The sequence below is a fragment of the Macaca fascicularis genome, chromosome 10 (genome assembly GCF_037993035.2).
Source record: "Macaca fascicularis isolate 582-1 chromosome 10, T2T-MFA8v1.1".
NCBI lineage: Eukaryota > Metazoa > Chordata > Mammalia > Primates > Cercopithecidae > Macaca > Macaca fascicularis.
Window position 1 is genome coordinate 81397653 of NC_088384.1, and position 16925 is coordinate 81414577.

The 16925-nt window shown below is 42.7% G+C and overlaps 1 protein-coding gene across 2 annotated transcripts; it reads right to left on the reverse strand.

The window, feature by feature from the left end:
- Positions 1-835: 835 nt before the first annotated feature.
- On the reverse strand, positions 836-14756 carry CHGB (chromogranin B). 2 transcript variants are annotated; one of them, XM_045362535.2, is made up of 6 exons: positions 14584-14756; positions 14115-14240; positions 9841-9887; positions 9294-9387; positions 2087-3852; positions 836-1226 (listed from the first exon to the last, which is right to left on the reverse strand). In XM_045362535.2, exons 3-6 carry the CDS (start codon positions 9874-9876, stop codon positions 1149-1151), a joined length of 1974 nt encoding a protein of 657 aa, XP_045218470.2. In that variant the 5' UTR covers positions 9877-9887; positions 14115-14240; positions 14584-14756; the 3' UTR covers positions 836-1148. The 2 variants fall into 2 exon arrangements, with proteins under 2 accessions (XP_045218470.2, XP_005568451.3); XM_005568394.4 differs by lacking the exon at positions 14115-14240.
- Positions 14757-16925: the final 2169 nt, after the last annotated feature.

The window sequence follows — 16925 nt, forward strand, 5'->3', positions numbered from 1 at the left end:
TGGCTAATTTTTAAATTTTTTGTAGAGATACGGTTTCGCCATGTTGCCCAGGCTGGTCTCGAACTCCTGAGCTCAAGAAAACCACCCTCCTTGGCCTCCCAAAGTACGGGGATTGTAAGTGTGAACCACCATGCCTACCCTCTATTTTCTGAGAGAGAGTCTCACCCTGTCACCCAGGCTGGAGTGCAATGCCTGATCTCGGCTCACTGCAACCCAAGTAGCTGGGACCGCCACCATGCCCGGCTTTTTTTTTTTTTTTTTTTTTTTTGTATCTTTATTAGAGACGGAGTTTCACCATGTTAGCCAGGCTGGTCTCAAACTCCTGACCTCGTGATCTGCCTGCCTCAGCCTCCCGTAGTGCTGGGATTACAGGTGTGAGCCACCGTGCCCAGCCGCCTCTATCTTCTTAAGGAGTAGAAATCCGACAAGACCTGAGGGGCCAGAGATCTGTCTGGACAGGCCAGATGTTTTCACTTCCACCCTGGAATTCTTCCCCTCATCCAAGCTTTCTTCTAAGCCCTGAAAAATGAACTTCGGCTGGCTACTTCTAGAGCTCTTTACATAAAGGAATTTTTTAAGTAATATCATATGATTGTTTTTGAAAGAGGTTCTTAAAGCCCCTGTAATCTCTCTCAGCATAGGGGAGTAGATATCTTTTTCTAATCTATTTCTCTTTATATCCTGCACATTACTTCAAAAGGTTTGCTTTTGTATCCTATTATGCATCCAAAACCCAACAAATCCTAGAGCCATCTTCTGCAATTTACTTCAAAGAATAGATTTGAAAAGTCACACTCCTCCCTCTTTGCCCAAAAGAAGCTGAGAACAATGAAGCTTTTGGTCTCAGGTGAATCTTTTATTATTTGCAACTGAGACAAACATTTTTCCAAAGACAGTAGCACAGTCATTGTCACAAGCATGTTAATATGTCTATTTTGCGGAAAAGAATATGCTACAAGTCATGCAATTAACATTTTCAATAGCATTCTGGCAAAAATTAAAGACATTTCCAATTGTGTCAAACATTTAACGAATAGTAAGTTCTACTTTCTGTCCTTGGATAGATAAATGGTGTCTTCTCAGTGAAGTGGTGAAAAACAGATCATGTGAGGGCTGCTTCTTAACAGTGCCCTCTGCTCCAGTGACAGTCAGCCCCTTTGGCTGAATTTCTCAGCTATCTTCTGTAGTTCCAAATCCATTGCAGCCAAGTTTTCAAGTTCTTTTTTCTGGAAAATACAGAAAAGTGGAGGCATGAGGTCCCGAACCAATTTATTTTGCTATAGTTGGATGGAGTACGAATGGAAAGGGGAATTTTAGGCATGTTGGAAGCTACATTAGTCAACCTACATCAGTAACTCTCAAAGTGTGGTCCCCTGACCGGTGGCATCAGCCAGGAACTTGTCAGAAATGCAGAGTTTGGGGTCTCACCTGCGACCTACTAAATGAGAAACTCTGGGGGCTAGGAATCCCTCATGATCCCGATGTACATTCAACTTTGAGAAGGACAACCTACCTAATCAATATTAGGAAAAAAACATTGTTTGGGTAGGTACAGCTCCAACAGTGTTACCTCTCCCAGATATAAATTTCTGACGGCAGTAGGGCATGAAATAATAAAGATAGCAAACTAAAGCAAGTAAACTTCTCTATCACCTATTCTCCCTACCTCAGGGAGAGAGTGATGAACAGACAGATGACCAAGGGAAAGATACCAGAACAGTAGTTGTCAACCTTGGCTGAACGCTGCAATCATCTGGAAGCTTTAAAATATTCTAATGATCAGGCAGCACTCCAGGCACTAAGTAGACAGAATCTCTAACAGTAATTTTTCATGCTCTCCAGGTGACCCCAGTGTGCGGACAAGGTTGAGAAGCAATGCGACCGAGTGAGGTGGGCAAAGATGTGGACGATGGCTAAAGGTAGGTGGAAACCGACCCCCAAGGTGGCCTCCACTCTGTTACTAGGTCACCATTTTCATAGTGATTAATTCCCACCAATTTCTCCCCGTTAATATCGGATAGTCTTGAACATAATGTGCTAACATTGACCAAAGTAAGTAATTTTAAACAGAAGCCCCACACTGTACCTCGTCCTCTGTCAGGACTGTCTGGTCAGCCCTGTCCTTTTCATTTTCTGTCTCCTGGCGGGTGCTTATCGGCTCCTCAGAATCATAAAAGTCTGGAAACTCGGCTGACTTCTTCCTGTAGTGAAGGAGCTGGTCCAGTTGGGCCACCCTGTCATACTGCCTTTTCAGGTCCAGCTTGGGGACCCTGGCGAGGTTTCTCTTCTCATACCCCCAGTTCACATCCTCCGAGAAGGGCTTTTTCTCCCACCAGTCATAGTTGTATTCTGGGAAGAAATTCTTCTCATTCAAGGTCAGCTCATTTTCCTCTTCACCCTCGAGAAAATTGTCATCCATGTTGTCTCTTCTTTCAAAATGGCTGCTCTTCCACTGGAGAGGGTCGTAGTATGGGTTAAACAGTTCCCCTAATCTCTTCCTCTTTTCAGCTGTGTGATGGGAGCCATATTGTTTATCTTGAAACCTCGCTTCCTCCCTGTTTTCTTTAGTGTCCTGCAGGTCTCCCTGCTGCTGCCACTTCCCTTGGGCTCTTTCCTCACCATAGTTGAGGTAATTTCTGTCCAGCTCTTTCCACGCACCTTGTGGACGCCTCCTTGCCTTGTCCATCTGGCTTTCTTGGACACGGTGGTGTCCTTCACCCAAGAACCTTTTCTCTTCTCTGGCGTCAGACATGAAATAGGCACGTGGCTCCCCTCCCCTGCCTCTGTGATGGCGTCCCTTTCCCCGCTCATGGCCCCTCTCTTCCTCACTTTCTTCACCATATCCATGTGCCATCTTATCAAGCTCTAAGCTGGGGTAGTTTCTCTTGTCCTCCTCATCCCAACTCTCCTCACTCTGAGGTCTTGGAGCCCTGTATTCCTCACTTCCTCTGCCCCTATAGCGCTCCCCCTCCAGGTCCTCGGGGGCCTGGATGCCTGGATAACTCTTTATTTCTTCTCCATATTCGGGTTCTTCCTCTGAAGCCCTGTAGTGGGTTGAATGGTGGTCCCTCTTTTCCCCTAAACTGGCCATGCCGACGTTTGACTCCTCAGATTCCTCCAGGGAGTGTCCGTTTTCCTCAGAGGGAAGACTCCCTCCTTGAGAGGACCTGTCAGGCCTGGTCCTCCCGTGGTGGTGTCTGGGCCTCGTGCGTCGTTTGTCCACCTCAGAGGTGGCATCTTCCTCACCTTCCTCAGATTCTTCCTGACTTCCGGGTTGGCCTTTAGACTCCTGGGGGTGTTTCTCCTGGCTCCTTGTCTCCTCTCCACTCTCCTGGCTACTCTTCTCCCGGCTATGCGTCTTCTCCTCAGCGTGCCCGGCAGCATGTGTTTCAGATCTGGCCACTAACTCCTCTTTTTTTACAGCTGAAGCCTGGTTTCTTTCATTGAGGAAAGCGTTTTGTGTCTCTCCTGGCTCTTCAAGGTGTTTCTCTTCACTGCCATCTTCCCCTTGCTCCCCTTTTTGATAGTTCTCTCCCTCCTCCTCCTCCTTATCCTCTCTCTCACTCTTCTCAGAATGGCGTGTCTTTACTTCTTCGGAGACTTGGCTGTTGGAGGGATAGAGGCTCCGCTGGGGCTCATCTGCTCTCTCTCGGCTGTGCCCGCCTCCCTCTGCCCACTCCTCTGTGTCTGCCTTTGTTGGGCCTTGGGCGTCCTCCTCCTCTGGGGCTCCTGCCTCCTCCCTGCTGGAGGACCCATGGGCTTCCGAGGCATCATCTGGGTCTCTTAACAATCTTACTTCAAACTTTGTGTTTTCATTTTCAGTTGTCTCTTTGTCTTTGACGTCTTTTCTACCTATAATGAAAATGAAGAGTAGGTATAACTTCAGAATTGCTTGTGGTTCGACAAGCACCAGCCTCAGTAATCACTACAAATCCTGATGACACTGAAAATTTCTTGGATAATTATTTAAATTAATGAAGAATCTACTCAGATTCCTTTTGAAAGTAAAGGCTATGAAAGCTCCTTGACTGTGCTTAAATTTAGTAATAAACTGTCTATATTTTTTATGTCTTCATAATACCCAGCCAGCTTCTCTCATTGGTACTGCCAATGATCAAACTGAAATCCAGATATGGATTTATGAAATATTAGAATTTAGAAGCAGAAAACATCTTAGAATTCATCTAATCCAGTCCAACCTCTTCTTTTTGCAGACATTGAGACTCAGCATGGTATAATCCAAGACCATTCTTTCCATATTTTCTTCACATAGGAGTTAAAAAGTTGGCAGTATGTGAATAGCTCTAACAATTATCCAGCTAGATAGCTAACTAGCCAAAATAAGAAATATCAAGATTCAAAGGAGGATTTAAACATTTGAAATGATTAGTTTATATCAGACTTTTATTATCCAATCAACTGTAGACTCAACCTAGCAGTATGTGATCTATAACTTAGTAGCTGGTGATAAGGGTGTACATTTCTTGCCTGAGAAAACTACACATCAGTGGAAAGGGCCATTTCTTTTTTCACTCAGGTTCCATGTACCCAACATGCTCTCAGATGTTGGGAATAAACTTCAGCACAATGAGTTATCTTTGTGTTTCCTGAGTCAGAGTACATGGTATAACTGATATTTTAATTGAATGCTGTTCTTGTCCACCTTTTCCAAATATCAATAGCTCCTTTACTAAACCCTCCTTAACTCAAGGACACCCCAGGAAAGGAGATAGGCAGTTAGCACTGTCTCAGTTGTTAGCTGGGAGGGCTTGGATTTCAACCTATATCACAGAGTTCAGATAAAATGCCTGAAGCCAAGGCCACTGACAGCTTTGGGTCTACACTGCAGGCACTGTATGCCCAAGTGCTGTTGAGCACTTCAAATGTGGCTGGTTTGATCTGAGACATGCTATATATGTAAGATACACATCAGACTTCTGAGAATAAAGAATAATGTGAAATAATCTCAACAATTTTTATATCATTATATGTTGAAATAATATTTTGGATGTATTGGATAATATATATTTCAAATAGATCAGATATATAAAATTATATATCAGAAAAAATTGGATAAAAATAAAATATATTATTGAAATTAATTCCACCTGTCTCTTTTTACTTTTTAAATGTGGCTACTATAAAATTTGAAATTATATTTGTGGCTCACATTATATTTCTATTGGGTCGCACTGATAAGTCATTTTGAAATGATATTTGCAAAGTGGAAAAAAATTACTTGTTTTGTAAAAATGTCCAAGAAATAGTGGACTCTCCGTACCGCTCTGTTTAAAGCCCAGTCTGGCACGATAATAATATTCTCATGTTTATGAGGCAATGAAAATGTCCCTGGCCTTTTCCAGACATCTGAGGGAAGGCCCATCTGTCACCAGTCTCTTCGCCTCTTAAAAGCCAGTGGTGGTGTGTATGGCATTGGGGCATGGCTAGCCAGATGGGCACAGGGAAGCATGTGGTTCTGGGCAGTGCTATTGACTAAATGTTTGTGTGATTCCAAAATGTTGAAGCCCTCATCCTCAATGTGACAGCATGTGGAGGTGGGGCCTCTGACAGGTAATTAGGTCATCAGGGTACAGCCCTTACAATGGGATTAGTGCCCTAAGAAAGGAGATTGAGAAAGAGATGATTTCTGTCTCCACCAGATGAGGATACAGTGACAGAAGGCAGCCGTCTATAAGCCAGGAAGTGGGCCCTCATCAGACACTCTGACCTTGAACTTCAAATCACTATAACTGTGAAAAATAAATGTTGGTTGTTTAAGCCATCCAATCTATGGTATTTGATATAGCAGCCCGAGCTGACTAAGACGGACAGATACTGATGTCATTCTGAGCGTCGGTTGAAATAGAGCTGATCAGACAAGATCTCAGCCTCCAGGGGCAGAGTCACTGTGGCCCCTTTCCTACTACCTACTGGTTTCTGAGTCTTAAGTGTCAGGAACAGAAGTATTTTTATTTTTTCCCAATTAAATATGTACTGCCTGAGCAGCCTGTGCCTGAGGCTTAGCTCTTCCTACTAAATTTAGCTTTAAGTCCCCGCAGGTGAGCCTGGAAGAGGGCTGTGATTAGCAGCACACACTCACTGTCAATCTGTAAAATCAAGGTGTGAAGCTCATACTTACTTTCAAACAAGAACAGGGAAATGCATCTGTCATACTGTAAGGATGACCAGATCAACCCTAGTCAAAGAGATTCTTGTACCTGTTAAGAAATTAGACTATGTGTTCCCTGAGGTCTCTTAAATCCATAAAACAATGATTCTGTCCTACTCCCCAAATACTCATTTGCTTAGTGAGTATATGCTGACTCAGAGACCTGCAAGTAGGAGTGGGAGTGGAGATGGGCGTGGGGTGGAACAGAGGCTGTATAAAGGCATTCACCTAACCAGTCGGGCAAAAGCTCCTCCAGTCTTCTGATCAGTTTAGGACACACCAACAAGAGAAAGAAAACTAGAATAGGATAAAAGTTGCAAACTGGTGCCTCAGAGGTGAATTCTGTTTGACCTAGACAGCAGTTTTAGTACATTTGAATTCAGAGGCGATACAAAAATACCAGGAGATGTCTTTTAAAAATCAAAATTTTAACTTCTTTTGAAAAATCCCAAGATCTGACTACACAGTCTGTATTTCTCCATAATGGGATTAGAGCTGAGAATTATCTGCTCCCCCTCAGAAAAGGCAGGTGCCCTCCAGTCTGTGCGTCACTTCCTGTCCTGCCTTACTCCTTTGTGTGATTTGTCCGTCTAGCCCTGGCTGGTGTTTAAGGGTCAACCACAGAGGAGCTCTTAAACCTTCCCCATCTCAGCATTCTGTCACTCTCTGGGTATAACATCTCCAGGATCCTTAGATACATGGGTCATTTGATTTTTCCCAGTTTCCCTACGTTTCTCTCAACAGACATCAAAAGACCTCAGGGCATAATCAGGGCTGGAGCAGAGGCTAGAGTTACTATGCCATAATCTAAGGGCTAAGATCTTGGCAGGCAGGCATAGGCAACTTTTCCTAAGCAATTGTGGTTCTTTGGTGACCTGATAGGACAGATCCCTCACTTTTGCATTGGTCTAGTAAACAAAGTAAGGGAAAGGGAGATACCAAGATGGGTTTGCCAAAAGGAGGGGCCTTTACTCTCTGCCTAGTGACCCACTCTGCTCTTACTCACTTCCTGTAACTTCTGGAAAAAAGAAGTTGGAAAGAAACTGAGAAAGAGGTATGTGGGATGGAAGTGGTAGGAAAGCTAGGAAAGCTTCCATCCACTGTTTCTGGGGTCCCTAAAGGCTCAGGCCCCCATAGCTACCATTGTTACCCTGAAGCCTCCAAAGGCAGATTGAGTTAATTCAGGTTACTCTTCTTCCTCTTTTTTTTAGACAGAATCTCTCTCTGTCACCCAGGCTGGAGTGCAGTGGGGTGATCTCGTCTCACTGCAACCTCCACCTCCCAGGTTCAAGCGATTCTCCTGCCTCAGCCTCCTGAGTAGCTGGGACTACAGGCGCATGTCACCACACCCGGCTAATTTTTTGTATTTTTAGTAGAGACAGGGTTTCACCGTGTTAGCCAGGATGGTCTCGATCTCCTGACCTCGTGATTTGCCTGCCACAGCCTCCCAAAGTGCTGGGATTACAGGTGTGAGCCACTGCGCCCGGCCTCAGGTTACTCTTCTGGCCAATCGCTATTTGCTTTTTCACCATTTCATGCATGAGGGTTCATGTGTAGCTATAGCAAGAGAGTCTTGTCTGGCAATGAAAGGTGGTTTTTTTCGTTTTTGTTTTATGTTTGTTTATTTCTGATGGAATCTCACTCTGCCACCCAGGCTGCACCCAGGTTGGAGTGCAATGCTATGATCTCAGTTCACTGCAACCTCTGCTTCCCAGGTTCTAGCGATTCTCCTTCCTCAGCCTCCTGAGTAGCTGGGATTACAGGTGCCCGCCACCACACATGGCTAGTTGTTGTATTTTTAGTAGAGATGGGGTTTCACCATGTTGGCCAGGCTGGTGGCAATGAGAGACTTTTTTTTTTTTTTTTTCTTTTTAGACCGAGCCTTACTCTTGTTGCCCGGGCTGGAGTTCAATGGCGCAATCTTGGCTCACTGCAATCTCTGCCTCCCGGGTTCAAGCGATTCTCCTGTCTCGGCCTCCCGAGTAGTGGGATTACAGGCACCTGCCACCATACCTGGTTTATTTATTTAATTATTTATTTATTTGCTTATTTATTTGCATTTTTAGTAGAGACAGGGTTTCACTATGTTGGCCAGGCTGGTCTCAAACTCCTGACCTCAGGTGATCCACCTGCCTCAGCCTCCCAAAGTGCTGGGGTTACAGGCGTGAGCCACTGCGCCCACCTGAACGATTTTTAAAGGTGAAAAAATAAGATAAAATCTACTGTTTACAGCCTGACTTAAAGTTTAAAAGCAGAGGACAGTGTTGAAGAGGGCAGTGTTTTCCGGATTTGTTTGAATCAGTTTGGCTTCATGCATAATAGAGACTGCACAGTCTTGTAAAATTGTCCTCATAATGTCAATTTCCAATGGGTACTGCTTATATCACTGTTCAAATTTTATTTTCAGCAGAAATGGTTTCATATTGAGAACACTTCACAGGCTGGACTCAGAAAGCCATTAGTCTGCCTCACTGGAATGCACTGCCTCTACCTGAAACCCTTCCAGTTCTCAGGCCTGGAACTTCTGGTACCATTTGGTGGTACCTTCTATTCTGGTAAGCTGTGCATTAAAATATCTTAGCTAATTTGTTGTGTAAATAGGCCAGAAGTTTTAAGTCAACTTTCTAAGATTCCTGCTTCTCAGCTTGTGCTTCTCAGTGTCAGAAGAGTAAAAGGCAAAGAGAAGAATGATTTTTAAATCTCCTTCTATCATCTTCCAACACTTCCAGAAACCCCCTCCTCATCTAATCACAAACCAGCATTTCCCACACTCCCTGCACACAAATGAAGTCCTGTTCTAAAAATCCAAACTATGGAACTAAGGAATTTAAGAATGGATAGACATCTGAAAGACTATCATTGAGTTCAACTCCTTCGTTTTACTTTGAGGAAATACACCTAGAGAGACAAAGCGTCTTTCCCATAGTCACACAGCTGCGAAGTGGTAAAGCAGGAACTAGGAGTCATATCTTCTGTCTCCCAGATACTGGCCCAGTCAATCAACACTCTTCCTAGTGCATTATGCCCCCAGGCCATTTGTAGATAAAGAGGAAGGTGATGTGGAGGGAGTAGGAACAAGGAGCACTGCAGCAACAAAGATCTGTCTGCAGTGCGGGACACTTACTCTTCTTCAGGACTTGGCGGCACTCAGGGGTGATGGGTGGAGCGCTGGACTTCGACAAGGCATTTGAGAGGACCTCAATGATGCAGCGAGTCACCTGGGGGAAAACGAGAAAGCAGGTTGGAGAAGCTGGTGTCACTGGATGACAGACTACTCAACCCAGAGCTGCTGTCAAGGAAGGCTTGACTACGTGACCTGCGCTGATGCAGTATTCTTAGGGCAGAGATACAGATTTACAGGAACAGAGTGAAATCTTCCAAACCTCTACACAGAACAATGCAAGAAGGCACTGATTAGGGATTATCTGGAGAAGGGAAATAAGCATCCATTTCTGAAACAATGGCACAGCTATCCTCAGGGGCGCTAAACCATCCTGACAGGAGATAGGAGCTCAGTGCAGGAGGGGCATCCCTTGCCCACATTCTGTCAGCGATGAAAACCTGGCTTTGTAAGATTATGTCATGCGTGTGTTTGGTTTGGTGTAATAGGGACTGGGAGAATCTAGAGTCTAGATACAAGTCTAGATTCTAAGATTGACATTGCAACTTACCATTTCTTCATTGTGGTTCCTGTTATCCACTGGCATGGAATTGACAGCTTTCAAGGAGAAAAAGAATGGAAAATGACTTGAGTTGGGTTTTGGAAGCTGTGTGACCCCAAACCCACAAAATCACCCCACATTAGTTGTTGCTTTTCCCCTGGCAATGTCTTAAATATATTTGGAAACAAATGTTATTTTAGATCCGGTATAAATCAAATCTAGACCACAGACAAGGAGGGGTCTTCTGGGGTACCAGAAATGTCCCTTTTTTAAATCTCAACGCTGGTTACACAGGTGTGCTTATTAAGCTGTGTACTCATGATCTGTTCAATTTTCTATATATTTTACTTCAATTAAAAGTTTAAGCTAGGGCCAGGTGCGGTGGCTCACGCCTGTAATCCCAGCACTTTGGGAGGCCAAGGCCGGTGGATCACGAGGTCAGGAGATCGAGACCATCCTGGCTAACACGGTGAAACCCTGTCTCTACTAAAAATACAAAAAATTAGCCAGGCATGGTGGCATGCGCCTGTAGTCCCAGCTACTCGGGAGGCTAAGGCAGGAGAATTGCATGAACCCAGGAGGCGGAGGTTGCAGTGACCCAAGATCGTGCCACTGCACTCCAGCCTGGGTGACAGGGCGAGACTCCGTTTCAAAAAGAAAAAAAAAAGTTTAAACCAAACTAAGTCTAATACAACAAGAATGCCCTCCTCGATCTTCTCTGCCTACTCCAAATGGGTAAAGATCTGTGGCTCTCTCTCCCTATCTCTGTTTCCAAAAATATATCCTCCCAAAACTTCCTTGACAAAAACATGGTTATGGGTGTCTTCCATAATTAATTACCTCATTTTTTACCTGCAAGGCCTTTGCCTGAACAAGCTCGTTTGTGCATCCATATCAACATTGTGTTTCTCTTCCTCCACACTGTTTGCAACCATGTAAAGAACACGGCAGATATCTAACCCTCCTAGTTTAGCATCAAGTCCATAATAGTATATGCAAATTGGTGTTTAACCATTGGTTTATAAGAATATTTTAAAAGAAAAATTTTAATTTATTTCAATAAAATGTCATGGGATTCTGCCTATCTTACAACAGTGTTTGAAGTTGCTTTGTCTTCTTAGAAAATGCTTCAGGTAATTTTAATTTTTCAGTGCCATTTTTTTCTCTCTCTAAGCTGCTTTGATTATTTTTTCACTTTGACTTTGTTCTAAGCCCTTTCTATTAGAACAGCCCAAAGCATTTACATATAAGTCCATCTCCATAGTTCTCCTGGCATGACCTGTAGCAGGCAACTAAGCAGGAGAAGCTCAGTGCAGAAAATTATTTTAAGTCCCTGAGAAGAGAGTAGAGCTTGCTGGGGCAAGTTCTCAGACATCAGACATGAAAGCTATTCAAATGCAGCAACCTGACCTTTCCTTGCAGAATGCAAGGAAAGCCTCTTTAAACATTCCCCACCCCCTATCAATTACATATCATGGGGCTCAACCTGGAAATAAAACACCTATTCATTTACTTTACTAAATTTCTCTTTTCAAAGGATGATCTGGGATCACTTCAATTGTTTCAGGAAGCCCAAAGTTATGCAGTCCATTAGAATCATTAAAAAATATTTGAGAAGTAGCTAACGAGCTAAGAAGACCCCAAGTTTTTCCTGAAATGCTTATCAGGCAAGATCCAGTTGACCCACTTTTGGTACCCAAGGTCCAATATACTCAACTGTTCTTTCATCCTCCAAATGGCTATTTGAGAACACACCCACTTCAGCACTTTCTCTTTCCACCGGAAATCTGTAATTTCCTCTGGAAATAAATGACTATGAGAGAATAACTCCCCTAATAAATCAGATAACTTTTAAAAAATCCTGCTTTACTAAGCCTTCTTGATAATGCAGTTTCTTGCTAATACTTTCCTTTTTTTTTTTTTTTTTTTTTACAAATGTAAAATAGATGTTTTTATTAACTACTGGTATTGCCAAAGTATTAATAGTTACCAGATTTGGGGGCAGAGAAAGATTTTTCTTTTATTACTCTAGACAACTTGTAGCTTAGGTTTGTATTTATGAAACCGTTGTTTCTCTGACTGAGGCTCTTCAGATCCTTTTTGATGGAAAAAAAAAAACTAGGGTCTGCTTTGGAACATACATTATACATCTTGGTGAGATATCTAGGTGCTTCTGTATTTTTCCAGTAAAATTTGTGACAACAAGGTAATAGCCGAAGGCGTGTTGTTATCCTTAAAGTAGTTCAGCTTACTTTTGTATGTAGTAAGATTCAGGTGGCACAACAGAAAACCTAATGCTCTCTGTCTGTAGGGATATAAGAAAAAAAAAAAGAAAACCTAATGCTCGTGTTAAAAGTAAAGCAATCAAATGGTACAAAAATTATCAAATAATGTGGTAAATCTGAGAGTAACTTCTGATGTATTAATATCTAAGACTATTACAGTTTGATACCAGATTGAAAATACAGCTGTAAAATAAGTTCAACATGCTCTTCTGAATTTAGAAATCATTTTCCCGGCCAGGTGCAGTGGCTTGTGCCTGTAATCCCAACACTTTGGGAATCCGAGGCGGGCGGATTACCTGAGGTCAGGAGTTCGAGACCAGCCTGGCCAACATGGTGAAACCCCATCTCTACTGCATATACAAAAAGCTGGGTGTGGTGACACACACCTGTAATCCCAGCTACTCAGGAGGCTGAGGCAGGAGAACTGCTTGAGCCTGGGAGATGGAGGTTGCAGTGAGCTGAGATGGCACCATCGCACTCTAGCCTGGCCAACAGAACAAGACTCTGTCTAAAAATAATAATAATAATAATAATAATAATAATAATAATAAAATTAAATTAAAAATATAAGGAAAGCATTTTACCTAGAATAATATGGATATCATTTTACTACTTCCCTTATATTAATTTTTAGAGTGCACAATAGCTTCCATAGGAGGTTGTGCATCTCCTTTCAGAAGTTCTTAAGGATAAGTGAATGAGCTAGATGGCTTCTTGAGGCTTCCCCCAGCCCTGTAATTTTGCAAATAACCAGCTCTACTTGAAGGCTAACATGTCTCATTGCCAGAGGCTGCGGGGAGGTGGGAATGGAGAGGTACTTGCCAATGGGTTTGTGGTATCTTTCTGGGGTGATAAAAATGTTCTGAAATTTGATAGTGGTAATAGTTGCACAATCTGCAAATATACCAAAAACCACTGAATTATATACTTTAAAAGGGTGGATTATATGATATACAAATTATAGCTCAATTTTTAAAAAGATTATGTCTTCATTTTAGCTGCTATTAAAATATAAACTTTTATTTAAAATATTCTGTTACATAAGAGATCTGTAAGTATTGTACCACAATAGTTAAATCATTCCCACAAATGTCACTGTTTTTGTGGTCTACAGCCTCCCAAGCAAAGCAATTCTCTTCTAAAAGTATTTTGACCAGAAATAATTCTAAATATTCATTTGATTTTCTTTAATGAAATTGAGAACATTTATTGACAATTTGTAAGAATGACAAGAATTTTAGCAAATTCTGAATGTATATAATTACGACTGGCTTTCATTTTGTCTCTGCCTTTTGGATCTAGTAATTGCTGCCAATAAAAGCTTCATATTCATGGATGGCAATATCTCAATTCTAGGTAGGAGTCTCAACCTCAGATATGAACAATTTTCTAAATCATTAAAACACCTGAAGAAAACCTGTAGTCTAATTTGGTGCTAGTATACTTACTTCTCAATAGTCTCAATATCTCAATACCCATAGGTGACTCTACTTCAACACACACACACGCACACACACACACTTCAGATTTTCAGAGATCATTTGTTTGAGATTCAGGGTAGTTTGAAAGATTAATCCTACAATCTTCCATACAAAAAGGGAAACAGTCAAGTATCTACTACTTAAAATTCTATCCTCCTAAATTGACAAAGACATTTTGTTTTTTTTACTACTCCAAAGGTACTTTTGTGGTTATTTTGTACTCTAATAATTTTCCTGGAGTACAGAAGTCAAAATACTGCGGTTTCCATTCATAACTAAAAAATTAAGGGCACATGTTCTCAGGAATGCTGAGGCTTTCACAGGTTAAAAAAAATAATTCCTTTGAGTGTGAAATTAGAAATTACCTGTCCCTAGAGATGGAAATACAAAATAGAGAAACATATTAAACTTGTACATACACGAGCACACATACACACACACATTATATATGGACATGTTAAGAAAAGGGATATTTCTTACATACATATGGGACTCACTTTTATCTCATCATACTTACATGACAATAACAATAATAAGGGAAATTATGCAGGCACTAAATAACATCATACATGTATTCCGGCCTCTCCGTAGTCGCCTGGCTTTAAAAAGCCAAACAGATACAGAATCAGACAACAGGGTCTCTCTAGATGGGCAGAGAGAGTGTGACATCTTAGAAGCGAATACAAAATGTGGGGTTTCCTTGGAGGTATGGCACGTTTTCTTCCTTCCTATCTAGAGGAAAACTCAGATATAAAAAGAACGAGGCTCCCTTGGTTGGGCTAAGAAGCCCTCTAGCTTTTTCCAAGTCAAACGGGTGGGAGGAGTTGAAGGAAAACACCCAGGGAGGAGAAGAAACGAAGCAAGAGATAAACCTTCCCCTCAACCCCCCCTCTCTCCCGGGATCCGCCAGCCTGGCTGTGGGAGCGGCGGGGAAGAGCGAGGCTGGCGCTGTCCGCGGTGCTGACCGGCCCGCCGCGCCCACTCACCCGCCAGCCCCACGGCTCCCAGGAGGCTGAGAAGCAGCGCTGGCTGCATGGCCCCGCTCGCCGGCCCCTGTGCGGAGAGGAAGATGGCGGCTGGACCGGAGAAGCGAGGCGCAGGAGGAAGGCGCGATGGAGCAGCCCCGGGAAACTAGCGTGCCTCCTGGTCCCCGCGGTGTGGCGCGGCTGGCGCAGGCCCCGCTCTTTTAAAGGGCAGGCGGGGGCCGCAGGGCCGGGAGGGGCGGGCAGCCAGGAGCGGGCGTCCCCTAGCTCAGTCCTGACGTCACGAAGCAGCACCCCCAGGCGGCGACGCAAATGGGCGGAAATTTACGCCAGTCCAGTCGCCTGGTGGGCAGGGTCTGGAGCGGGGGTAGGGGGAAAGGCGAGCCAAAGAATGGAGGGGCGAGGGGAGCAGTGCAGATCTGAGACGGTGGGGGAGGCGGGAGGTCCCGCTTAGATTGCCTCAGCCTACTCCCCATCTTCCTCCACACACCTTCAAATCTAAAACCGTGTGTTTGAGACTGTATGCATGTGTGTGGTTGTGCTGAGATGTGTTCATGACGAAGTCTGTTTGTGTCTCCTCGACCTAGCTGACGAAAAGACTCCTGCTAACGAGAGAGAACTAAACGGTTGGTCAGGGAAAATGGAAAAGACAGTGATAGTTTTAAAAGTTAAAAGTGCAGCCGGAGAATATGGGACCTGCTGTTCCCTCAAACTTTTCTTTTTGTCTTTATATCTATTTACCTATCCATGATTCTATCTCCTATTCATGACTCTCTTTCTTCCTCCTCCCTCTCTGAATACATAACGTATACACGGTTAAAAAAAAATCAGATGGTACAAAAGGATTTACTATACAAGTCTCCCTTCCCTCTTTATTTCCAGTTCTCAGGTGCCTCAATTCCTCTTTCCGTCAACACAACTTTACTACTCTCTATAATTTAGGTTTGACTTATTTTGGAACATATACAGTTGCATCTTCTTTTGAATGATGTATTACATTGAATGGATACAATAGAATGTATTTAAACAGCTCCTTTTCTAATGAGTATTTATTCAGGTTGTTACCCTTTGGTCTTTAATCACTCCTTTACAACACAGCCTTAGTCTCATGGGTGGGTCTTGTAATAACCTGCTGGTAAGAAATAGCCAATACTACAAACCCTATGTGCATCCTCTCTTGCTTTCAAATTGAGACAGTAAAGTATTTTTGTTATTATGTGTGAGAAAAAGGTGAAAGCATCTTCCAGAATATTTTTGATGTGGGTTCCCTCAGCCTAATGAGCAATCGGGAAGAAGCAGCAGGCAGGTGACCTGCGCAGAAGAGGAATAACACAGGCTTTGTGGAACGGAGTGAGACTTCACTGGGCTCTCTTCATTCAGGGAATGAAGATGTCTGCATGCACAGCTCAAGCAAGGTATCAGTTTAGTTTTCTTGAAAATTAATGAGGTTCAAATTCTTTTTGTATGTGCTGGGTGAATGGCTACATCTTCCTGAAAAAGCTGGAAAGTGTTTCACCAAGATCACAGCCACAGAATAATTAAAAGAATAGTCTTAAAAAGGATATTAGTGGAACAATGGATAAATGTCGAATAAGATCTATAGGTTACTGTATTGTATTGTGTTGTGTTGTATTGTATTGTATTGTATTAATGTTAATTTCCTGATTTTGAAAATTGTACTGTGGGCCAGGTGTGGAAGCTCACGCCTGTAATCCCAACACTTTGGGAGACCAAGGCGGGTGGATCACCTGAACTCAGGAGTTCAAGACCAGCCTGGGAAACGTGGTGAAACCACATCTCTACCAAAAATACAAAAAAAAAAAAAAAAAAAAAAAAAGAGAGAGAGAAAGAAAATTGTACTGTGATTATATAAGAAAATAAGAAAATATCCCTGTTTTTAGGAAACACACCTTGAAGTATCTAGAGGTAAAATGGTATCGTATGTACAACTTCCTTTCACATTTTTAGAAAAAAATATAAAGATAGAGAAAAAGAGAATGCTAAGGTAAGTATGGCAAAATGTTAGCATTCAGGGAATTGAGGAGAAAGGTATATGGGAATTTTTGTACTTTTTTGCATTTTTCTGAAATCTGAAATACTTTTAAAATTGAAAAAACAATATTTGGGGCACAAAAGAGTCCATTTAAAACCTCTGTAGACCAGTAGGTACAGAAAAATAAGCTGTTGAGTGAGGGCCGTTCCTTGGCTGCAGATCTGCAGCAATTTTTCCTCTAGAGTTGAAATTATATAAGGGTTCTAATACTCTTTAAGATGCACTGATGGCCAACAATTCTCTACAGTTACCACCTTCCAGGAGCATCTGCATCTCGATTTTCCAGTGATTT

What these genes read in the sequence shown, in the direction of transcription:
- CHGB (XM_005568394.4), bottom strand. Translation starts at nt 14,632, where the DNA reads ATGCAGCCAGCGCTGCTTCTCAGCCTCCTGGGAGCCGTGGGGCTGGCG. An exon ending in GGAACCACAATGAAGAAATG is followed by an intron (nt 9,388 to 9,840) that starts GTAAGTTGCAAT and finishes GTTTTCCCCCAG; the next exon opens with GTGACTCGCTGCATCATTGA. An exon ending in CCGCCAAGTCCTGAAGAAGA is followed by an intron (nt 3,853 to 9,293) that starts GTAAGTGTCCCG and finishes TTTTCATTATAG; the next exon opens with GTAGAAAAGACGTCAAAGAC.